Raw genomic sequence first — 25,674 nt, forward strand, 5'->3', positions numbered from 1 at the left:
TCCTTTCCGTTCTATCTCCTAACAAACACCTGAAATATCTACACCTCACAGTCCCTCAAGCAAATCATTTAGATGACTGATGAGTTTCATCTTAAACCATGAATCTTGCTCTTTAATATCAATCTACCTTTTTTCAATGCTTTTCTTTTTTTTTTATCAGCTTCTAGTCTTGTGTCTTTGTGATTTTTGTAACCGACAGACTTGACAAACCGCCCGGCTGTCATTTTTTCCTACAGCTGGTTTTCTCAGCTCACTCCATGTATGTGCTCACGGCAATGGCAGTGTTTCTCTTCCCTTTATGGGGATCCCTTCCCCTGGTCTTTCCCAGAAACTCGTGTGTGTGTGTGTGTGTGTTCTGTTCTTTGTGCTTGTAAGATGTTGTATTTGTCTTTTAAGTATTTAAAAAAATTTTTTTTCTGTTTTTTATTTATTTTTGAGAGACAGAGAGAGACAGCATGAGCAGGGGAGGATCAGAGAGAGAGGGAGACACAGAACCTGAAACAAGCTCCAGGCTCTGAGCTAGCTGTCAGCACAGAGCCCGATGCGGGGCTCAAACCCACGAACCGTGAGATCATGACCTGAACCGAAGCCGGACGCCCAATCCACTGAGCCACCCAGGCGCCCCTGTCTTTTAAGTTAAAGCCTAAAGACGTCCATGTCCGGGGGAGGAGGTGTGTGGAGGTGGAGGACACCAGCCACTGCAGGTTGCTCCCAACTGGACCTGGGTCTGGTCTCTCGATATCTCTACTGAAACTGTGTTTCAGATCAGGATAATTTTCTTTAATTAGCTTCCTGACTATAATTTCTACATTGCCAATATTTTGTTACCTATCCAGTGTGTAGAAATCACAGGCAGGATCTCCCTGCCTTCTTTTCTCTTATTTTTTACTGGGGGCGGGGGTGCAGAGAAGGACAGAGGGAGAGAGAGAATTCCAAGCCCGCTCCATGCTGAGCATGGAGCCTGATGCGGGACTTGATCCCACAACCATGAGATCACCACCTGAGCCCAAATCAAGAGTTGGACGCTTAACTGACTGAGCCACTCAGGCATCCCTCCCTGCGTTGTTTTCCATGTACAGGTTATTTTAGTTTTACTTGAACTGGTTAACATTTTTGCTGAGCTTTGTGTATACAGATCAGTACAAAAATCATCCATCATTTCATGTTTTACTAATACACTATAAATTCTTTAAAGAAAAGAACAGGTCCAAGATTAACACAGGACCTAGATAAGATTTTCACGACTTCATGGATATTTCATTTACTTACCAGGAATAAAAATGTGTAAAAGATACACAGCTAACAACGCCCAGTTTGAAATTCACATACCAAACACACAGCTTCTTACAAGAGCCGAACGTCCCTTACCTAAAGGAAGGTGGAATGTACTCTGGAGGCAGGACAGGTGGCAGTGGTTGGCCAGACATCGCGACGTCAATCAGGTGCATCGCCAGGATAAATTCTTCTGCTGTGAGTTTTCCATCTTGATCAATGTCAGAAAGATTCCTATGCAACAAAAAGTTAATCATTTTCTGGCTTCGTGGAAATGCTTACTATTCATGAGTGACTGCAATGCTCTGTTTTCTTATTCTGACTCTAGGCCAACTGAGTCTCTCTATGCCTCCTCAGTTTATAAAAATAGTACCTATTTCATAGTACTGTTGGAAAGATAAAAATGAGACAACCCATACAGTTGGGATGGCATTCAGCATCCAGCAAACGTTAACTATGATTATACTTATGCTCTTCTCAATCCCTGCCAGCCCATTTAAAATGCATCATACCCACGTTCTATGTATGTGTCTTTAAACACTATGCTCGGCAAACTATCGGGTCAGATAGTAAGCACTGAAGCTTTGCGAGACATGATCTCTATCACTGAGTTCTGCCTTTGCGGGAGGAAAGCAGCCATGGGTGACACACAAATAAATGGGGTAAAACCTTACAAAAACAGGTGCAGGCCAGGTCCACCCCATTAGGTTGGTTGGCCAGCGACTGATCTAGACCTACAAGGGTGGGTCCTTATGGCCTTCTGCCACAGGGTCAAGGTGTCTGCTGCTCCTTCATCTCAAGATCAATGGCCACTGTTCCTCATGATTGACATTCCCTAGTAGTTAATGAGAGTAAACAGATTTTTCCAGCAAGTCCAACAATGTGATTTTACTTAACAACTTCTGGACACCAAAAGAGGATGCAACACAACAAAGCTGCTCACCAGAAGGGACAGGACAAGCGACCACACTGGGAGACCGGCTCTGCTGATGCCTAAATTCAAGAAACTCCTCTTAAGTCTAAAACTTCCTGAGGTGGCATACGCCGTGACATTTGCCCTTTCTCTGCAAGTTTTGACAGATTCAGTTGTGAAACTGAATTCCGTCAGTTGCATATCACAATGAGAGAACAGTTTCATCACCACCCCCAAGTCCCCCCAGGTGATCCTTGTCACCCTCTTGCCTTGCCCACAGCCCCTGGCAGCCACTGATCTCTCTTCTGTCCCAGAAAAGCTTTGCATTTTCCAGATGCCAGACTCCTGCCAGCTCATTCTCATCTTCTCCTTCCCATGCCCAGAACCAGCCACTCCTGGGTGAAGTTCTTCCCCCGCCCCCCATAACTTGCCTAAATAATGGCTATAAACATTTAATTGAAATATTTTTTTATTGTATAGAAAGGGACTATAACAACATTCTTACAGGATAAGTCTCAAGTATTGTTTTCAAAGAAGGCAGGTTAGAAGTAAGAAACTTAAGCATTTCAATATGTTCCAGTGTCACGAGCATACCTAATAAACTGCCAGTCAACCTCCGGAAATGTTTCATCTCAAGTCTGTATTTCAGAGGGCCCTAGCTTACTGGCACATACCCAGACAGACTTAAAGAGATCTGGAAGTGTCACATTAACTTGTCTACTGTGTTTATTAACTGGTCTATTATTATTCTATTGCAAAAGGAAGATCCTTTCATACAAAGCAGAAGCAATCCAGATGGGTGAAGGGACACTTGTGAAGCCACCCTTATCAACAGGCCCTACGGCAAAATCATGAACCTCCCATGTAAGCCATTAAAGCAACCAAAAGCTATTAAAAACCACTACAAAATAGCCAGACATTTATGTGCTCCCCTTCCCCCTGGTAGAAGTACACAGTAAAATCTCTCAAGTGGTCTTGCAAAAAAAATAAATAAATAAATAAATAAATAAATAAAAATAAATTCAAACTTGAATTTGAGGTGTGATTCTCATGAGTGGGATGACTTTGTATCCCAGGGACATCTGTCAATATATGGAGACATCTTTGTGACACCTGGGGGTGGGGGTCAGGTGACTGGTATCTAGTAGGTAGAGACCAGAGAGGCTACGAAGCAACCTACAATACACAGAACAGCCCCCCAAACAAAAAATTATGGGGCCCAAATGGTCCATAGCGTTTAAGTGGAGAAATCTTGCTCTAGATCTGATGACCAGCCTATTCACAGGAATAAACTAACACAAGGATGTAACCATCAAAAGTCAGACGGAGAAACTGTAGGACAAATAATCTGGGTTTTTCTTTTGGGGGGTGAGGGTGGAGAACAAGTGGAAGTTACAGAACACTTAAAGATGCGTCAACCAGTTGATGCAAAATATAGATTTATTTACATCTGGTTTGAACCAATCAACTACAAAGTCATGAGCCACCTAAGGAATTTGAACACTACCTGATTAACTTCATAATAATTAGTATGAAAACCTTCTGACTGGACCATTGGTATTACAGTCTGCTTTAAAAAAAAATCCCTATCTCTTTTGCAATACAAGCTGAAATATCTGCAGATGAAAATGATACAATCACTGAGCTCAGGCTTAAAATAACCAGGAAGGAGGGAGAAGCAGGCTAGTCACAAGTTGAGGCTTACTTAAACTGTGTTAGGAGTTCCTGAGCACTCATTAATCCCTCTGCTTTTGTATTTTTCAAAATCAAAAAGGGGAAAAAGAGAGGTAGTCATCACGGCTGAATGGAAAGTTAGGCACAATCCCTATGTCTCCACCTATAAATGATGGTATTAATCTGAAGACCCATTAAGATATACTGAGGTAAGCCACTTTATACAAACCAAGGAACTTTTCATTCCTTACCAAATTGAAGCCAGCTGAGCCTGTGGTAAACTTGATTGCATAAGAATAGTTCTTGCTTGGGGACCTAAACAGACACCAGGGGGAAAAAATATAAAGATGAATCAGCAAATCTTCACTGTCCAGGAAGAGCCGTGTTGCACACTTAAGCACTATGCAATCTCAGGCAATCATAGTGCTTTGAACAGTATTTGCTCTTACCCAAGGGGCTTTTTCAAAAGGAAATGAAGCCCTAATAAAAAGGGGCAAAACACAAAGCACAGCATCTGGAACATACTCAACAAATTCTTATTAAATCGATGCTTAATGAAAAAAGAATATGTAAAAGATGAGTTTCAAAATCTGCCCTTTGGTCCAGATTACCATTTCTATTTGTATCAGCATTTTATTTACAAAACTTGATGCCTCTAAGTTCAGCATCTTCTGCCACCGCCTGTCTCCACCATGACTACTATCGGACACATTTAGAGAAGATTCAGAGACTCTTAGAGAAGGAAGAAACCTTACAGAGAACAGCTCTTGTAACCATTTCATTTCACAGATGCAAGAAAAAAAAAAAAGGTACTTGCTCAAGGCTAATATTACAACCATTTCTGATGTGAGCAATAAAGAATTCCTGGAATTATAACTCTGCTCTCAAAATCCGCTCTCCTTTCTTAAAATACTTGTAAATATCTTCACCTCTGGCATGAAACTAGCCTTATATATCAGAAGAAATCTACAGTGGAAAATTCTGAGAGTTGAAATACACCAGTGTTAGGGAGAGAGACACAAGTATGTCTTCTAGCCAACACTGACTCGCAAGGTGTGGTCCCAGGATGACCGAGGGATCACGGGAAATTATAACCATTTTGTTGGCAAGATTGCTGTGTACAGATTTTTGCTTTTAGCTATTTCATTTTTCAAACCACAAAAGTGGATGTGTTTTTACACAGCAAGCAATTGCGGTTAGGGACCTCTGAGAATCACCCCAATGTGTCAGCACACAAAGTGCCCGGGAACTTGCTATCTGACTTGGGGCAGGCAGGCAGGCACTTTCCTCACTAGCTGGAACAAGTTGTTTTTTTTTTCTCTTTCTCTTTCTTCCTTCCTTCCTTTTTCTTTTTTTCTTTCTTTCTTTCAATGTTTATTATTTATTATTTTTTAATGTTTACTTAGTTTTGAGAGTGAGTGTGTGTAAGTGTGCAAGTGGGAGGGGGCAGAAAGAGGAGACAGAATTCGAAGCAGGCTCCAGGCTCTGGGCTGTCAGCAAAGAGCCCGACATGGGGCTCAAATTCACAGATCGTGAGATCATGACCTGAGCTGAAGTCTGAGAAACCCAGACTCCCCTATTTATTTATTTTTGAGAAGGGGGGTAGGAGCAGAGAGAGAGGAAGACAGAACATCACTGTGCTGACAGGAGAGAGCCCAGAGGGCTCGAACTCAGGAACTGCAAGGTCCTGATTTGAACCCGAGTCAGATGCTTAACCAACTGAGCCACCCAGGTGCCCGACGGACCACGTTTTCTCATTTCAGAAGTCCTTTCCAGATTTACAAGTCTGTGTTCCATCAAATAAGGAACTATAACATGGAACTTAGCATAGTGCTCATGTGAAAAGTGCTTACTTGATGGTAGTTAATATTACAGACAATATTCTTTTATTCACATACATAAAATGGGAAGAAAAGCACACATGAACACATACCTATATATTTTTACATGTGCACAGGTATACAGCTTAATCTTCCAAATTCAAACAGTCAAGTAAATCATACCCCGATTATGAAAGAGCACCCCAGAAGCCCTTCCCATCTGCCTTCTAATCATCTCCTCGACCAAGCGAAGCCTAACTTCTAACAGCACAGCGTGTCCTCGTTAAATCTGGCCTGTTTTGCTCAACATATTGTGTGTAGTTGCAGAACATTGACCCTGTTATGTGGTATATCATTTTGTAAATGTGTAACAATCTGTGTATCATCCTGTTGATGGACATTCATGTAGTTTTCAGTTTGGGGCTTTTTTTTTTCACTTGCTTTTAGAATAGTGAGCATTCCAAGTTTTGGCAAAACAGATGTACACATTCCTGTTGGATGAATGTGTGTGTGTGTGTGTGTGTGTATGTGTGTGCGCACGCACACATACTGGGAGTATCTAAGAATACAGCCTAAGAAGCAATCTTTATTGAATTGATATGAAAGCTCTAAAAAGCTCTGTGATATATGAGGAAAGTACACTGATGATTTTGTTTGGTCTTTAATATTATACTTAGCATGCTGGAACATTAAATTAGCAAAACTTTAGTGAACGCTTTATGCTTGTAACAATTCTCTCCACTTCAGAACTATATAAAAGGAAGTTCGGATTTCACGTACTCCCAATACTGAGGGTTGATGGAGGTGGAGCAGGGAAGAGAAGGAAATAGGTGATGCGGATTGAGGAGGGCACTTGGTGGGACAAGCACTGGGTGTTATATGTAAGACATGAATCATGCGAATCTGCCCCCAAAACCAAGAGCACATGGTATACACGGTATGTTGGCCAACTTGAAAATTATATATTAAAAAACCTGTAACAATAAACAAAAAGAACTAATCCTAGACCTGGATGGTTATCAGATTTGGATTCCAGTCCTGACTCTCCTACTCCCTAATGACACATGACATTAACAAAAGCACTTTCACTCTCTAAGAGTAAGTTCCTTCCTCTCTGAATTGAGGGAAATGATCTAGAACAGGGTATTGGTAAACCACAGCCTACAGGCCATATTTGGTCCACCATCTCTTTTTGTAAATAAAGTTTTATTGAAATACTGCCATGCCCATTCATTTAAGCATGACATATGGCTACTTTTGTACTACAATGGCAAAGCTGAGTAGTTCCAACAGACTAAATTGCAAGCCTAATATGTTTATGATTTTGTTCTTTATAGAAAAACTTTGTTAAGTACCACACTAGAAGGGACACAATTGTCTTTTGCGATTGTAATACTTGACTCTTGATGTCCTAAGACAAGGCTATGAGGCATCAAAACCAACCACCAACACCTAAGATGGCCTCTTTCTTCTGCTTGGGACCAAGCAATGGCATTCTTCTGCCCACAACAAACGCTTATAGACGTAGCCAGAAATTGATAGCACCCCAAAGAAGTATATGAAAATAAAACACAGCAGCAACCAGCAACCCCTCTAATCACCAATAGCATATTAACAACGGGCATTTCCCACAGGCTACAGCAGAGATCTAAGCTACATGCTATGCACAGTTCCTGGGCGTGCTAACTATAATCCATACCACTCCAGAACACCGGTGAATGCACATGCGTGGAAGTGACCGTATAAGAATGACCTACATTCTACTCTAATTAATATTAAAACAAAGTTTCCACAAATCCTGTACTTTAACTGGTGTTCATAACACCAGGAGGTCACAACTCCAAGGCTGAGAACTACTGCATTAGATTTAAAAATTCTAATTATGTACAAGTTGTAAAATTGCTTTTTAGCTCCTTCAAAACAAGAACACTCTCGCCCCCGCCACACACAAAACAATACCATGAGAGAAGAAAAACATGAGATTAAGAATATTAAATTATGTATTTCATTTGGGCCTCTATGTTCTGGGACCTTTTCTCGGCTTTCCTGATAGTCCTCTTATCCTTAAGCTGAATGAGTGACTGCTTTGGGGATTCATGTAATTACTTTCATAGCTGTGATCATGACAATCATCTTTGTGTTTCATCCCAACAAACCTGCTCTGCTTCCATCAAGTTTTATTTAGCTTAAAACATAGCCTATATTGATTCCTCATAAAGGGAAAACAAATTTATTTTACTTCTTATTTTTAAATTTACTGTAAATCATTCTATTTTACAGGACTATACAAAGATCTAGCTTCAAGACAAAATTCCCACCCTAAATTCTTGCCAGGACAAAGCAGTAGTAAGTATGCAGGTAAACATTAACAAAAAATCCTCTCTTCTTCGTATATTTCAAATTTTACTGTTTGTCTCAGATAGTAGAAGTTCTAAATATTCGAGTAGCTGGGTTGGTATCTTTGGGATCTTTAGTCGTAAAATGCAAATACTCCCAAGAAAGAGAATTTCTGCATCAAAGTCACATCTGAATACTACTTAACTAGTTCACAGCAAACACCAGCAATGCTGTGAATAACTGTTTTCAGATTCACGGACAATGTAGTTCTGGGTCTGTTTGGACCACTGGTGTGAAACAGACTATACTGAATTATACTTAAGACTAGAACTACTGAATATTCCTTCAGTGCCTGGATAAGCTGGATTGGTTTCTCATGCCATGTATAAAAACGACAGGTACCCTTTTAGCAGAGAGAGCGTGGCATTTAGAGAATTTGAGTATAATTAAAATTTGTCTTTCCCCCCTAGCTATAAGTATATCCTTATCTGAGAAGACTACTGAGATGCTTTATTAGGGATAATGTTCAAGATTAGATCAGACCCTTCCAAGTCTCACTCAATCCTGATACTTTTTAACAGATGGACTTTTCAAAGTAAAAATTGCAATTGTAATATAATATAGTAAGTTATCAGAATCAGAACTTTAAAATACTTTGTGTTTTATACCAGGGTGTCTCCATTTCAGGAAAACTCTCGCCTTCCTTCTGTATTTGTCAGAGGGCAATCACATTTTTTTATCTCTCAATCTTTGTTATCAGAGGTCTCTATTTTCCTTTATTAAAATGATAATTTTCTTTATAATTCTCTAATCAACTTTAAGTGTTTAACTCTCATTAGTAACGTTTCTGGAGGGGTACCTGGGTGGCTCAATTAATTAAGATTCCGACTTCGACTCAGGTCATAATCTCACGGTCCATGGGTTCGAGCCCCATGTTGGGCTCTGTGCTGACAGCTCAGAGCCAGGAGCCTGTAGAAAAGTTTTTGGAGAGTATCCTAAAATCCTTTCTACCCTTCTGAGGTAAATAACAGAATCTTTTTTTTTTATAAGCCCACTGAATTCATATGACTTAACTCTGGCCCCTTGTACAAGAAATGAGATCTAAATAGGAAAAGTGACCTCCAGCTAGTTAGTGGCAGAGCCAGGTTCCAAACTCCCCAGCCAATTACTCCTACCCCGCATACTGCCTTAAATGATGACTCTTTGAATAGACAGTTTCAAGTTCATCTGCAGAGTTACCTTCAGAACCTGAACCAGTTTTGGTTTACAGCAGTGCATCTGTGGGAGTGCTTTGATTCGCGTTACTAGCGGGGTCCACTGTGCGGAGGCTCCTTGGTCTATGTTCCATTGACCAAGAAACAACGGGGTCAAAACCTTAGGCACTGGAGAATAAAGTCACTGTGGCATTATCAGTAGATGAGAACCCAAGATAAGGACAATGAAAACCTTGTTTAGAAGAAAGCAAATAGAGAAGGGCATTTGGAAAATATCTTTGGCCCAACATCTGGAAGCAATTTGGATTTGGAATAAAAATCATATTTCACATAGTTAATTCTCATTTGCAAATACCTGTTAAGTGTCCACTCATAGTTTTGTCATGACTATTGAATAACTGTCTGTATTTCAGTCTGGATGACTGAGGGACCGCCCATTCTGCCGCGGGAGGGGCACTGTGGGGGAAGAGGAAGGAAGGGGAGAAAGGATGAACAGGGAAGAACATATTCACATTCTTTAACACCAGTAAACTACGAAGTTCCCAAGAAAACCAGCTTTAATATTTCATTTGGCTCCTAATCAGTACTTCTAAATTTTCTGTAATAAGTATTTCCATATTTTAAGGTTATAAATATTTCTCTCAAAACAGACATGCTTGTTACTTTTCCAGAATCAAGAGTAAACACAACAGCTAGTGGCTGTTCCAAGTTACACATACAATTTAGTAACTTGAAGGCTCTACAAAAATACAGAAAGATCTCTTTGGAACTAAAGTGATACAATAACGTCCAGGCTTTTGCAAACTTTTAGAACAGTTCTCCTTCAGTTTAAAAAGCAATGCTGACAGCAAACAGGTAGCTGCCTTTAAAGGTGTTAATTCTTTAACAAGTGTAACTTTCTATTCGGCAAAAGACAGGATGTAGCTCTTAATGAAGGGAAATCATTACATTCTGGGAAGTTTAAATTCCCACAGATGGAGAGGTGCCCAGAGAGAACAGAACATTTCCAGGGTCACGGCAAATCAGTGGAGTGGTAATGGAAAGGGCTTTCTTTGAGTGCAATCAGTGCTGACATTCCCCTGCCAATGTGCAGCAAGCCTGACCCCAGGAAACCCCCGCCAGGAGTCAACCGGGTCTACACCTCCTTAGTGACGAGGTCCTCAGAGTCATTCCCACGTTAAGTATCACATTGGTATCTATGGCTTGTTAAGAGCCTGGTGTCTAAGTAGTGCAATTTAAACCCAGTAAAAATGGCATTTTACTTCCCGAAAAGACTGTAACTAGTGCCCCCACTTGCAATTTCCTTTCATTTCAACAAAAATATCTATTCCACAGACGTAAAAGCAAAATTTTAATAATAATCAATTGAACCTCTTAGTCATCATTTACAGTGTTACCTACACACTTATACTTACAACGGATACTTCCTAAAGAATAAGAAACAGCTCCCAAGCACTTGAGAAGTATGTAAGTACATTCACGGTTTCAATTATTATAAATTTCTTAATAAAAAACACTTACCAAGATCGACTCTGCTGTGAGTACTTCCGCAACAGCCCTCTCATTTTAAACTAACTAATATATGCTGATTCCAACTCTTGCCTATTTGTCAGAAGTTAATTATCTGTCTCCTGCACCCCAGGAATAGAGGGTGTGGCACACAGAGGCTGCCCCAGATTACACTTATCAAGTCACAGTTTTCTGCTGATACTTCCCTGGAAATTTAAAGGGACTAAAAACTCATTAACAGGTAACCAAAAATTAGATGCCGCATTCTGAATATCTGCTGGAAGCTGAAATTACTAAAAAGATGACTATCAATTTGCACCCCCAACCAGTGACTTTAATAGCATTAATGTGCTAATAACTGATTACTTATTCATTCTTACGGCACCAATCAATTTTTTAACATTTTTTTTTAAAGTGTGTTCATTTTGAGAGACAGAGAGAGGAAGGGACAGAGAGAGAGAAAAGCCCAACTAGGCTCCACAAGATCAGGGCGGAGCCCTACGCAGGGTTTGAACTCACAGATCGTGAGTGAGATCATGCCCTGAGCTGAAATCAAGAGTCAGAAGCTTAACCAACTGAACCATCCAGGCACCCCAGTCACGTATCAATTTTAAGGCAGATTTCAAAATCCCTTGTGGAGAATCACAGAAAACTCAAAACTTCAGCATGTTATAGGGGAAAGACTAAGAAATAAGGAATTCAGTATTGGATTGTCGGAGTTTAAATCTCAGCTCTACCTTGCGGTAAAATGTAAGCTATAAGTGAGGATTATCACCTCTTTGGGTTTATTTCCTCATTCACAATTCTGAGACGGTATCTACCGCAGGTGGCTGGGGGTGTTGAATGGGATCAACAAGATGGTAGGCAAATAGACGCTCAGGTGTTCCTGGCTCTTAGGAATAAAACCTTAACGAGTGGCCCACAAATATCCGTACACCAACATTAACTGAAGTTTTCAGAGCAAAGTTTCAGGTTAAGAACTCATGCCTTAAAATGAGAAAGAACTCAGTTCAACTCCTAGCTCTGTCATTCAGGAGTTATGTTATCTTGGGCAAATTACTAATGTCATCTGAGCTCCTTTCTCATCTACAACACAGACGAAGGAATAGAGAAGGTGCGCATTCAATGAGTTCATGTGCATAAATTAGCATTTGGCACACTACTTTTCAGCTAATGGGTTCCCTATAAATTATTTTATAAAAATTTAAAAATTGTTCAATAATATTCAACATGCTCTTCTCTGAAAGTGGGGAAAATGATTTGATTCACTTGAGAGATTATCTAATGAGGATCCAACAAGATGGAATCACCTTCATAAACACCCCCTTTTTGTTGCAAAAGCCTTGAGTACAAAAAGACTTAATTTTTTATCTTCGAGTAGTAATATGCAAGCAAAAATCAGGGGTAAAAGGAAATAAAAATATGAAAGATAACTGAAACTAAGATTGGCCAAAATATAAGCCAATCTTTGTAAGCTTTGCCAAAATTGGCTCACATATTTGATTAACAATAACTGTCCACAAATTTGAATAATTTACTTCATTAATGGTGGTTTTAAATAAGGTTTTAAGAATAATCCCCACAGATTCCATGAGATTATCTGAGACAGAATAAAAGATGAGGCCAACTGCGGCTCTAATCTTCATCTGCAATTTTTTATAAAGATTTAAAGGATTAATACAAAAGAGTTAATTTCCCCCTCTTACCTGGAATTCTATTTTATTGTTTTTAAACATTAGTAAAACCAGTAGCTATTTGTTTTTATTACTTAAAAAAAACAACACCCAAAGCTTTTTAAGAAAATGTCATGTTCTTTATTTGTCATCTCTACAACACATAAGTGATAAAACCTAGCAACAGTATCCAGAACTAATTATTGGCATCCTACAAAATAAAAGATAATAAAGAACATACAGCTGATGCATTTTCAGTTTTAGAAGTTAATCAGATAATGGCTTTGATCCAACGCCCATTTCGAAACAAGCACACTTACCTGGCCACATCAAATGACTGTGCCTTCTGTAATTTAGTGTTTAACTGTGACCCTGGCCCAGATCTACTGAAGGAAGAGCTCTTTGGCAAAGTGGCTGCTGTAAAAACAAAGAAGTGTTGAGTATTTTTAATCCTACAAAGAAAAGAAACATTTTCCTATTAGTGAACATTAAATTGCATACTCATCAAATCTGAGGCAGAAATTATTCCTCCCTTAATACCCTGGACTCAAAAAGAGTTATTCCCTCCTCACTCCCTGCCCCTTGCCAACAACTTTTCTAGGTTACTCATTCCGAATGAAAATCACCTTACTAAGTAGTAATGTTTACAATCCACAACTCTTTGTTAAAAGTTTTGTATCATATCTTGTTTTTTGTTGTTTATTTACTTAGTTTGAGAGAGCAAGGAGAGAGAGCACACAAACAGGGGAGGGGCAGAGAAAGGGAGAGAGCCAAGCAGGCGCCTCACTGTTAGCACAGAGCCTGGCATAGGGCTTGAACCCATTAACTGTGAAATCACGACCTGAGCCAAAACCAACCAACTGCTTAACCGACTGAGCCACCCAGGTGCCCCTGTAACATATTTTATGGATCTGTTCCAATAGTTAAAGAAGCAACAGCTTAAATACAGAGGATGGCATTTTCTTAATGGTGCTAAAGGAGCAGAAGTATTAGTTCCAGATGAAAGAAGCAAAAGGTCCCACCCAGCCTTGGAATCCTGGCCAGATAAAATGGGATGCCAGGGAGCATCAGCTCATGTGTCTGATTCCCATTTGGGCTGGTTAGCCGGGTGCCAGGAAAACACTCTGAGTCTCAGCCACATTCCCCTCCTCCTCGCCTATTGTCCTGCAACATTTGCTATGAAGCCCAAAAGAAAACAAGACCAAGCACATGGATTCACAGATGCTACTAGCAAAGTAATGGCAAAAACTTTCTCAGCTGCCATCACATCTATAGCCATGGCCACATGTGAAAGATGAACTACATACAGGGAAAAGAAAATCTTAAATAATAAATAAATAAATAATAAATAAAGGTGGTGCATTTAGATTCTTTGGCTGTAAGTTAGAGACAGATCTTGACAGATAGAATAAATCCAGGGAACTGGGCAGAGAAATCACAATTCAAATATAATCATTACCGGTGGCTAAAATCCAGGCCTTCATCACTACTGAATTATGCAGACATATCCAAAGTACTTTTTAAAAAAAATACTTCACCCACTGGATAAGACTTGTAGACCACATCTACAGTTTACGCTTTCTTGTCACTAAAGGGAAAAAGCCCTCAAAGAAAGTCTCAAATGAAATTAACTACACCAGGAAGTTTTTAGTCCTTTCCATCAATGAAGCAAGCAGGTAATACTCTGTCTTTAATGTATTTAGCCGTTTAATCAACTTCCTTCCCTCTTCCTCCTGATTCACCCCGCCTCCTCAAAAAAAAAAAAAAAAAAAGAAAGAAAGAAAGAAAGAAAGAAATAGGCTGTGTTCTGTTTTTCTCCCCACATTCTCCTCAGGGAATGGCTTGTTTATTAGCAATTCATAGTAGCTGAAGATAAGTAGTAACTGACACATGGGAAGAGAAAATGTTCAACTACTAATCAACCTTGAGCTGCTCCTGTCAAGCCCTTGAAAGGAAATTATGCTCTTGGTTTCAGCTCATGGGTTCACCTTTGTTCATAATGGTATCAGAGAGCCATAATTTCATTCTCCTTTACTTCTCTCTACACCTATTCAGGGTGTCGGAGAAAAATAAGACATTAAATTTAAAAAAGGAAGGTATCTTCCTCTGGAATAAAATGCCAATCAAGTATAATCAGAAAGGGAAGATAAAAGATTTAGCAAGAACGAAGAGTAAGAAACAAGTCATAAAAAGTCAGTGTGTGGACTCGGCAGGTCACATACCAGGATGAGCAAACGCGGGCAGAGGCTGTATAACAGGGGGAGCCCCGTTAGCCAGGGGAGGCACTGCTGCTGGAGGAACAGAAGATACTAGAGGTGGAGACATCCCGACGACTGGAATGGATCCCATTGGCACTGGAGCAACAGCTGTAAGTGGTGGCATGCTGGCGATTCCTCCTATTCCTAGGAAGGAAAAATCCCAACAAGGGTCACATGGAATCACCTTTCCACATTCAATGGTCATTAATCCAGGAGGGTTTGAAGAAGAAACTCACTTTTCAGCTGTAACATATTTTCACTTAAAATAGAAATTCCGAAAAAAATATGTAAGCTCACATTTCAGAGAACACCAAAAATTATGTCAAGGAGCACATAATAAGGGCACAAGACCCAACTTAAAAAGGAATCTACTGGCCAAAGTTGAGGACCAATAATAATAACTGCAATGGAATGAAAGCCACCAGAGAGAATTAAATTTATGAATTCATAATGATATTGAAAAAATCCTAACTGGTCACCATAGGTAATCAATAGGTATAATCACCTATAATCTATCATAGGTATAATTTATTATTCCTAGTATAAATGAAGGAGGAAAAGAAATCAAGCATTTATCCTGCCTTTCCTTTACATATTCAACCTCGGAGTAACCAAACAATTCAAGGGGGATTTTCTCTTTGGTTAGAGTATTCTAACCAAAGAATGAGGAAATGATATATGTTTCCCTTCTTTTTTGTTTCTCTGTCTGAACTTGTGATCTTGTGCCATAAAGAGAAAAGTATATCTGGTCTCTGTCCCTGGTTCCTGGCAGAGCTCCTAAAACCCTTGTGATTTCCTGACTGATAGGAACACCTTTTGTTACACAGCATTTGGTCTTGGTCCCTGGTTCCTGACACCAGGGCTTCTGAACTCCCTGGAATTTCTGGAGTGATAGGAGTGTCTTTCTGTATTTGGATAAGGTGACTGGTAGCCGGGGAGGCCCGGGATAGCTGCAGGATGGGAGCTGATCACAGGAAAAGACCAAAGCACAGTTAGAGGTTGTATTTTCGGTCTTATCCCACGCCTCCCCACGTCCACATAGACCTCAGGGGAGGGTAGAGGGGCTGGAGATTGAGCAAGTCAAGGGCCAAGGATGTAATCAATCACACCAACGTAATGAAGTCAGTCTCTGGAGAGCTTTCAGGCTGGTAAATACATCCACGTTAGGAGAGTGGCACACCCCAACTCCATCAGGACAGAAGCGCTTACATGCGGTACCCTTCTGGGCCTTGCCCTTACCCACCCCTTCATCTGCCTGTTCATCCTTTGTCATATACTTTATAAGAAACTGGTAAAGCTAAGTAAATGTCTGAGTTTTGTGAGCTGTTCTAGCAAATTCAGAAAGGGGAAGAAGAGTGTGTGTGTAGTCAAGTCAGACAGAAGTATGGGTACCCTGGGAGCTGACTACTTGTGTCTCAAGTAGTGAGGGCAGCCTTGTAGGACTGGGCTCTTCAACTCTTGGAATCTGATGCTAATTCCTGTAGTTATCCTCAGAATTAATTATAAGAAAATAAGTGTCTGGAGAGTTGAAAAATTTGGTGGCATGGTTTTTCTGGATGCAAAATTCTTGGCTTTGTCTTTCCTTGAATCCTAAACATGTTACTCCATTTTCTTCTGGCATCAAGCACTGCTATCGAAAAGTCTGAAGACATTCCAATTTTCTTCCCTTGTAAGTCATGTGCTTTCTTTTTCTATATACTCAAATACTTTTTTGTTTTTGTAGAATTTATCTTTGTGATGGTTTCTCCATGTTGACATTCTCAAGCATATGACATATTCTTTCAAATGAAGTGTCAAATCTTTTATTTCCAGCAAGTTGTCTTAAACTAGTCTTTACCATTTAATCTCTTTCCTTACTTCAGTTTCCTTCTTCAGGGACTCTCAGCTACCATATATTCAACTTCCTTTGCCTTCGATACCAGTCACTTTTTCTCAAATCCTTCTTATCTCTTGTTCATTTCCTCTTAATGTTTGAAATCTTCCTCTTTTCACCTCATTTTTCTTCCGATAGCATCTCTTGTGCTGCATCTGGTTTGTCTCCAGTTCTGAAGTGACTTTTTTTTAAATTTCTCTTTCTTTTCTGAGTTCCGTCGACTTATTTCTGAGGCTTTAAAATTCCGATTGTGTTGGTCTTTCATGATTTGGGTCATTTTCTTAGTATTTTTCAGCTTGTTTTGAAATTGTAGGTTCCCCTGGGGTGCCGTCACTGTCCACAGGGCTGTTATTCAGCTCTGTATTCTCCTTTTCCTAATAATAACTTTGTGTGGGATTTGACCTTGCCTGATACTGCCTGTGGCTCATTTTTACGTGAGCCTCGTTTCCTGGGATTTCCAGTCACTGTCCTCCACCCCCACAGTGGTCTGGACCTTCTTATTCTTTCATGTCTGTGTCGCTGCCCTGCTCAATTTTGATTCCACTCCCAGTCATTTCTCCTCAGGGGAGGGATTTGTTCTACAAGGAAGCCTTGTTTGGCCAGCCCTTTTTTTTTTAAACATTTATTTATTTTTGAGAGATAGAGTCAGAGCACGAGCGGAGGAGGGGGAGAGAGAGAAGGAGACATAGAATCCAACGCAGGCTTCAGGCTCTGCATAAGAGTTCAGTACAGAGCCCGATGCGAGGCTCGAACCCACGAACCGAACCATGAGATCATGACCTGAGCGGAAGTCGGACACTTAACTGACTGAGCCACCCAGGCGCCCCTGGCCAGCTTTTAAATAGCCACTACAAAGACTAACATCCTTTTACCAGTTGACCACCTTTTCTGAATGAGTATTTTCTAAATATTTCTAAAGAAATGCATCTACTGGAGGCTGTTTTATATGCCATTTCTCTGGACTCTGCTAAATTACAATTCCTGAAATTTTCCCATCTCTCCTCAAGCACCCGGCTTTCCCTCACTTCTCTGAAAATGCAGGGGCATTCTCATCCACAGCAGCCTCAGCTGACATGCTCCTCCAGCTTCCTCTCTCCTTCACGGCAGAACTCTCCTTCTTCCAGGCCTCCAACCAGGCTTACGTCTCTACCACCCCAATGAAACTGCTTTTCAAGGTCAAATCCATCTTGTAAAATCCAATCATTTTTCTGCTCTATTACTTAATCTCTCAGAAGCAAATCAAACAATGAAGTTCTCCCTCTCTGAAAAACGTTTTCTTGTCTACTGGGACACCAACCTTCTCCTATTTCACTCTTTCTGGCTTCTTCCCTTTTACTACACCCTTAAATGTCACAGCACGGCAAGGCCTCGTCCCAGGCCTCCTGCCTACTCCAGTTACACATTCTAGGGTATTCTATCCAGTGCTACAGATTTCAATTCCATCCATACTCAAATTCTTCCAGAGCTGACGGATCCCTCCTCTGAGTTCCAGACCCATGGATTCATCTGCCTCCTTGGAAATCCACTAGACCCCTCACACGTAACATGACCAAAACTTGATTTACTTTTCTTCCACATTGATTATTACCACCCAGATCTAAATCCCCACTACTTCTTGCCCATGGCAAAAACCTCCTTACTGATTTCCCTGATTCTACTCTTGTCCCCTTGCAATCCAGTCTTCAGATAACACAGATTATTTTTTCTAAATGTCTACCAAGCATGTACTCCCTTACCCATAAGCTCTCTGTAGCTTTCCGTTGCAAAAATATTCTAGGGGCACCTGGGTGGCGCAGTTGGTTAAATGTGCAACTCTTGGGCTTGGCTCAGGTTTGTGAGTTTAAGCCCTTCGTCAGGCTCTGTGCTAATAGCGTGGACCCTGCTTGGGATTCTGTCTCCTCCCCTCTCTCCCTCCCCAGCTTGTGTTTTCTCTCTCTCAAAATAAATAAACTTTAAAATAAGGAAAAAAAATTCTAACTCCTTAGTGGTTTTATTAGGCTCTTGCCTTACCTCCCTGACCTGAAGGGCCACCAATACCTCAGTGACAGTGCTCTCATTTCTGTTTCTCGCACATACCAATTTCATTTTTGTCTTAGAACCTTTGCAACTGCTATTCCCTTTGCCTGGAACATTCTTTCCTCAGTCTTCCTTCACATGGTTCTCATCTCTAATTTAGCTCAAAGTCACCTCTTCTCAGAGAATTCTGCCCTCATCAACCTGTCCCATCAGTATCTCTATCATATCACCTTGTTTTACAGAACTGACTGCCCTTATCGTGCCCTGAAATTCTTCATCTAGGTGCTTCCTTTCCCCAACTTAACACGAAGCTTCGTAGCAGTAGAAGCCATGTTATCTCGCTCACCAACATGTTGCCAGCGACCAGGGCACACAGTTGGGGTTTAGAAATAATGGCTTAATCTAATAAAACCATGAGACCTGGCAAGTAAACAGCCAAGCAAAAGACAAATAGTCCTTCCCCAAACCAGCTGGATTCAGAATCAAAGAACTATGCTGTGAGGGAAGAAAGCGGGCAAACTCACAGAATCTCCTGGAACACACTGGCTGCCCTTAGGCAAGTCACAGTATCACTGCACCCCACTTTCCTGCCCTTCACATAGGGGAGTTGAACGAAAGGGTTGCTCCACCCCTAGTCGGCCTCATTTCCACATATAACATGCGCCTTCGCACCCACGCGAGGACCCCAGCCAGAGTCACGCTCCGTGCCACCCGTATGGACAGTGGGACAGTAATGACAGTGGGAAGGTAAGTAAGGAAGCCTCTGAAAAACTGTATGTTTGGACAGGCTCTACCTCCCTTTTTAGAAATATGGTCATATGCAAACTGTTCACCTTCTTAGACTCTCGATTCTCTCATAACAGGCCTAATAATTTCTGCGCATTTTAAGGTTACCGTTGTAACCAAAGAAAATACATGTGAAGGTACAATATGTAAGGGCTAGGAAATGCATAGTCGGATAACTTTTAATATTAATTAGAAAATAATGACGGTAGTAACAATTTTTTTTTCCCTCCGAAGTAGCCATGGAAGAAGTATTATTAAAAAAATTAGCGAGGGTCGAGCCGAGAGGTGGAACTAGAAAGACCAGCGAAGGTCAGATCTTTGAGTAAACCCGGGCACACGTGGTTAGGGCACAATGTACTTTCAACTTCTCTCCTGTCCCGATATTCCCTGGGGATTCCTCTCTTCAAACTAACTTCCTGAGGATGCTGGTGTGATGGGAGGTAGGGGAGGAAAGGTGGGGGGGAAGCCTGGGGGAAGAGCTCAGGACCGACTGGTGGGATGGCAGCTCAGAGTTCCCAGGTTCTCTTAGAGGCAGTGACAGGTTACTTAAGTGACAGTAAAGCCGCCTGGGCAGCGAGGCCGCAACCTTGTGGGAATAAATCAGCAACGTTTCTAGAGTCCAAAGTCCTGCTGCAGAATGGAATAAGAGAAGACATATTAAATGTTAGAGGAAGAAAGACTGACCCCGGGGTTTGAGGGAAAAAGAGGAAATGGGATGCCTCTGGTTATCTGACTCTTCCTCCCCTCTGAGGTTTCTTCTTGCAGCCCAGAACGGAAGCCAAAAGACAACCAAACACCTGTTAGCTGTTTTAACCCATGGGTCCTGACCACACATTGGCTATAGGACCCTTCAAGAGATTCAGAGCCACGCCCACTGAAAAAAGCCGGCTACCTAAGAGCTCTGGACTGGGAACACAATGGACAAGACCAAGGGCCCCAGGCACGGGGAGCCGGCTGTGCTCTTCACCGCTGCTCTTCCCAGCCTTTGCTCCGGTGTGACTTCCCGAGTTTTCCTTTCTTCTCTTGGATCACTAGCTAGCTTGGTGCACAAGCTATCCCATTTGCTCGACCTGCACCTTTCACCTTATCCTTGAGGCTACCTTTCTTTCACCTTATAACCACCAGTCTTGTGGCTACACCTCACCAAGAGAAAGGCAATGCTTAGTGTGTTTTAAATGGCAAATCTATTAAGCAAAGCCACAGCATTTATTTCTCAGCTTATCATTAATTGTGTCAGAGACAGGCCTTACTACTGACTTATTCCTTCCCAAACCTATTTCACCTATCACCTGTTATCAGGGATATCAGGAGGAAGAAAGGAAAACCCTAGCCACAATTTTTGTGTTTGGTTTAAACTGAATACTTTCTCATGAGTCAGACTTTAGATCTGATAACGGCAATCCTTAAATCAATGTAAATAATTAAAGTCTAAGGTGAGAACAGAGAAGAAATCAGAACTGTTGGTGATCTTAGTCAACTAATTACTGATTCGGTTTTAAGAAAATTATCTGGTTAAAGATATCTTTTTATGGAATTGTGTTTTTAACTGACATAATGTTTATTTTGTTTTGTTCTAAATGTGGCCAATTGTCTCAATACCATAAATTTAAAAACATATTGCTAGGTACCATAATCCAAGGGAGCTTTTTACGCACAGGGAAAATAAAGATGTTACGGAAACAGCCAAAAGAAAGCATGTGGCGCTGGGAAGGGTCAAGGATGCAAGAAGAGCAATAAAAAGGCAGAAGATGCATAGCAGACTGCAGGCTTATTCCTTTTACCCTGACATTCTGTACCTTCGCTTTCATCTTGATTACCAGCATCTATTAAAAAGAAAACCACAGGACCCAAATGGTGTCACTTAGGCCATGTCACCAAATCTGGGGCTTAATACCCAACCTAATGGCAGTTTCAACTTCCCCTAGAAACGCAGTCTTAACCCATCAGTCCAGAATTTTCTGATCAGCATCGATGAGGTCGTCTGTCCCACTGTACCACGGGCCTTGTCCCTTAGGCCTTGTCCATCCCCCAAAGAAGATGAATGAGATGACCAGCCAGGTAAGACCCCTTGGCCTTTCACACAAGGGCAAGTGATCTACCAGGTACAACTTTTTCTTTTCCTGTCTACTTTCTTGTCCCCCTCTTTCCTCTAAGATCCTTCCCCTCTACTTGCTAGATGGGTGCCGCCCAATTCATGAATCGCTTAATGAAGCCCATTTCATCTTCAAATTTACTCAGCTGAACTGTTCTTTAGCACAGCCTAGGGTGCGAACATGAACATGCTTCTTCTCTTCCAGCACCACCTGCCTGCACAGGACCATCACTTTTCAGACAGAATGGCCTCCTAGAATTTCACAAGGCCACCAACGGAAAAGGAGAAAAAAGGGAAATATTTCCTTTTAAAATATACAATGAAATATAGGAACCGAGTCCTTTTCAGACTTACCAAAGGCTGGTGCACTAGAAATAGCAACTGGCTGCTGTTTCATGACAGGGGGAAGTGCGGAAGGGAGCTGGTACCCTTGCAGTTTCAGTTTGATAAGTTTCATAGCTATGGAAAACTCCACTTGATCCATTCGCCCGTCATTGTTCGTATCAGCTAGCGCCCTGCAATCAACATCAAGGGCTTGGAATGATTCAGACCATAAAAGAACCTTCCCTAAACCACCACTCCCACCCACACAACACAACAGTCAGCTCCCTAATCCCGGGGAGAACAAAAAACAGAAGAAAACAAAGCACACCAAACCTAGCCAATATTTGTTTACCAAGCTATAGGAAGCCACCTGGGAATACTGACAAGGTTTTGTAGCAAAGTAAAACATGTTTTATTGTGTTAGTCTTTACTTATGTGATACATGAGGTAATTTTCAGTCTGAATGCCAGGATATGTACTTTGGATGTTTAATGGGATTCTTTCCGAGGTAGTGAAAATGTTCCAAAATCAGACAGTGGCATTGGTTCAGGACTCTGTGAACACACTAAAAACCAGTGAATTATACCTTTAAAAGGGGAATTTTATTGTGTGAATTATGTTGTAATACAGATGTTAGCAGAAGGGGCACCTGGCTGGCTCAGTGGATATATGTGACTCTTAATCTCAGGGTCCTGAGTTTAAACCCTGAGTTTCCCTTAAAAAGATGTTGGGGGGAGGGAAGGGGGAGTAGGAAAAGAGAGTTTATTTCTATAGATATTTGACTAGATTGCACCAACTCCTCCGTGGAGTTCTACAAACCCTACCATGGAGACATGACATGCTGGGGTTCACTATAGTTCTATTATACCTTTAAAGCTTTGAAAATGGAGTTTACAAATTATTCATTACTTTAAAATGGTACTCAGACATAAATGTCAAGTATAACTTGCAATAAGCATTTTCCTATTCATGTTTTTATTTTTCTTTAACTATTTTAATGTTTATTTTTGAGAAAGACACAGAGTGCAAGTGGGGTAGGGGCAGAGAAAGGGAGACACAGGATCTGAAGCAGACTCCTGGTTCTGTGCTGACAGAGCCTGATGCGGGGCTCGAACCCATGAGCTGTGAGATCACGACCTGGGCCAAAAGTCAGATGTTCAACCGACTGAGCAACCCAGGCGCCTCTCTCTAATTTTTTTTAAGTTTACTTAGACAGAGAGAGACAGAGACAGTGCAAGTGGGGGAGAGGCAGAGAAAGAAGGAGTGAGTCCTAAGCAGTCTCCTTGCTGTCCGGGCAGTCTTTTTTCTTTCTTTTTTTAAATGAAGTAGAGTTGACAATGTCACATTAGTTTCTGGGCAATGAGCTTTAATGTATGTTCTCTCGAAGAAGAGTAAGCAAAAGGAAAAGAAACCACTGCCACCAGGAAACTCCTTTGTGGAAACCACAACTGTGCATATTCACAAGTAACCCCTCTGCATGAAAATGTTCACCCAAATTCGTTTCTTTTAGTCTAGATATTAACAGTGTTAGGATGCTTTGTTATTTTAAACCTATCTTAAGAACAATTTTATTTGAGACAGCAAAACGTAAGACCAACTGCTCCAGTTAAAATGCCATGATTGGCGATCCTAAATGAGCCACATCTAGTAGTGTCCCAAAAAGAAAAGTACGTTTCATAGAAAATAATCCCATACTGCTGGAGTTAACTCAAGGAAGAAAACATGAAACACAATAAAAAGCATGACATACAACAAAAATAAAAAATCTCTAAAAATGTTGGGGGTACATGGGTGGTTAAGCATCTGACTTTAGATCAGGTCATGAGCTCATGGTTTGTGGCTTTGAGCCTGGCATCGGGCTCTCTGCTGTCAGTGCTGAGCCCGCTCTGGATCCTCTGTTCCCCTCTCTCTGCTCCTTCCCTGACTGTGCCCTCTGTCTCTTGATAATAAATAAACATTTTGGGGTGCCTGCGTGGCTCAGTCGGCTAAGCGTCCGGCTTTGACTCAGGTCATGATCTCACAGTTCATGGGTTCGAGCCCTGTATTGGGCTCTGTGCTGACAGCTAGCTCAGAGCCTGTCTTTTGATTCTGTGTCTCCCTCTCTCTCTGACCCTCCCCTGCTCGCACTATCTCTCTCTGTCTCTCAAAAATAAATTAAAAAAAAAATTTTTTTTTTAATGTCAATTAGAAAAAGTCATAAAGTGGGAAACAGGTTACAGAAACCACCTTTCTGCCTAGTGAGGAGTACTCCAGTCTGCTTGGAGTCGATGGTCCTGTTCAGCAATGAAACCCCACCAGTGGGGTCTGAATTTCACTAACAGCTTGAGAGACCTTTTGCATATGTTTGTCATTTGGATTCGTATATAAATCACTTATTCACATTCTTTGCTAAGCTTTCTGATGGACTACATGTCTTTTTCCTCTCAGTTTGTAAGAGCTCATTGTATTCTACATATTGACCATTTATCTGTCAATTGTTGATTTTTTTTAAGTTATCGTTACTCGGTTCATTTGTGTATCTTTACTGTAAGAAATTCTACATTTTTATACCATATGATTTCACTTATATGTAGAATCCAAAAAACAAAACAAATGAGTAAAAAAACAAAGCAGAAACGGACTCATAAATACAGAGAAAACAGAGAATACAGGTTATGGGGCGGGGTGGGGACCCTGGGGGGGAGGGTGGTGAAATAGGTGAAGGGCATTAAGAGGAACAAAGTCAACGGTACTGTATTAATTCTGTAGGGTGACAGATGGAGACTATACTTACCATGGGCCATCATGTCATAATGTATAGAAAAATGTCAAGTCACTGAGTTATATGCTTGAAATTAATATAATATTACTATGTTATTAACTAATCCAGCCTCTTCTCACAAAACTAAAAAATACCTTTGCTGTATAATAAATGTTCATATGAAGTGAAACTTATTTCTGGATTATCTACTATGAACAGTTCCCAGGTCGATGTAACGGTGACATGATCACACTGGCTCTGTGGTGCGGTCTGGTCATCTGGCAAGACTTCTAAACTTTGTTTGGCTATTCACAGATGTTTGGTTTTTGTTCCCCTATGGATTTTAAGATCACTTACCTATTCTACAAACAACCCAACTGGGCATCAAGTTGCAACTGCATTAGCCCAACAAGGACAATAGCATGTCTGTGGTCAATTCTACAGACACTTCCTTTAATAAGATTATATCACTTTCTTCATGTAAATAATTACTTTTCTTAGTAAATGTATTCTTAGGAGTCTTATGATTTCTGCCATTATTTTAAATGGAACGTTCCCCCCATTTCCATATTTAGGTGTTTATTTCAAGCATAGAGAAAAATTTTGCTTTTAATAATCATTTATAGCTATATTCAGCTATCTTACCAAACTTCTATAAATGCTACCTCTTTACACTAAAATCTCTTAGGTTTGTTAAATATACAATCATATAACTAGCAAAAATGAGTTAACTTTTGTTTCCAGTATTTATACACTTCCTTTTTTTCTTTCTTTTTTTAAATTGGTTTTACTGCCTCTAAGACATTGCTGAATGTGTGAATATCCTGTGAATTTCTGGGTTACAATGAAATGGCTGCCATGCTTCACTGTTTAGAATAATATTTAGGGAGCACCTGGGTGGCTCAGTCAGTTAAACTTCTGACTTCAGCTCAGGTCATGATCTCATGGCTCATGAGTTCCAGCCCCACATAGGGCTCTGTGCTGACAGCTCAGAGCCTGGAGCCTGTTTCAGATTCTGTGTCTCCCTCTCTCTCTGCCCCTCCCCCACTCATGCTGTCTCTCAAAAATGAATAAACATTAAAAAAAATTTTTTAAATAATATTTAGTAGTGATCTTTAGAAAGTAGCCTGACATATTTAAGGAGTTTCCTTTCTACATATAAGAAAGGGTTAC

General features: G+C 40.8%; 1 protein-coding gene across 4 annotated transcripts in view; it reads right to left on the minus strand.

Annotated features, from left to right (window-relative positions):
* ITSN1 (intersectin 1) overlaps nt 1-25,674 on the minus strand; it is a 147,321-nt gene that overhangs the window by 110,788 nt on the left and 10,859 nt on the right. For all 4 annotated transcript variants that reach the window (XM_029939017.1, XM_029939015.1, XM_029939016.1 and 1 more), the window contains exons 4-9: nt 21,792-21,952; nt 14,635-14,814; nt 12,733-12,829; nt 9,586-9,686; nt 4,111-4,174; nt 1,369-1,506 (exon numbers count right to left, since the gene is read on the minus strand). In XM_029939017.1, coding sequence (XP_029794877.1) covers nt 1,369-1,506; nt 4,111-4,174; nt 9,586-9,686; nt 12,733-12,829; nt 14,635-14,814; nt 21,792-21,952 — 741 coding nt within the window. The remainder of the gene's footprint in view (nt 1-1,368; nt 1,507-4,110; nt 4,175-9,585; nt 9,687-12,732; nt 12,830-14,634; nt 14,815-21,791; nt 21,953-25,674) is intronic.

Source organism: Suricata suricatta, chromosome 5, assembly GCF_006229205.1.
Source record: "Suricata suricatta isolate VVHF042 chromosome 5, meerkat_22Aug2017_6uvM2_HiC, whole genome shotgun sequence".
NCBI classification, from domain to species: Eukaryota; Metazoa; Chordata; class Mammalia; order Carnivora; family Herpestidae; genus Suricata; species Suricata suricatta.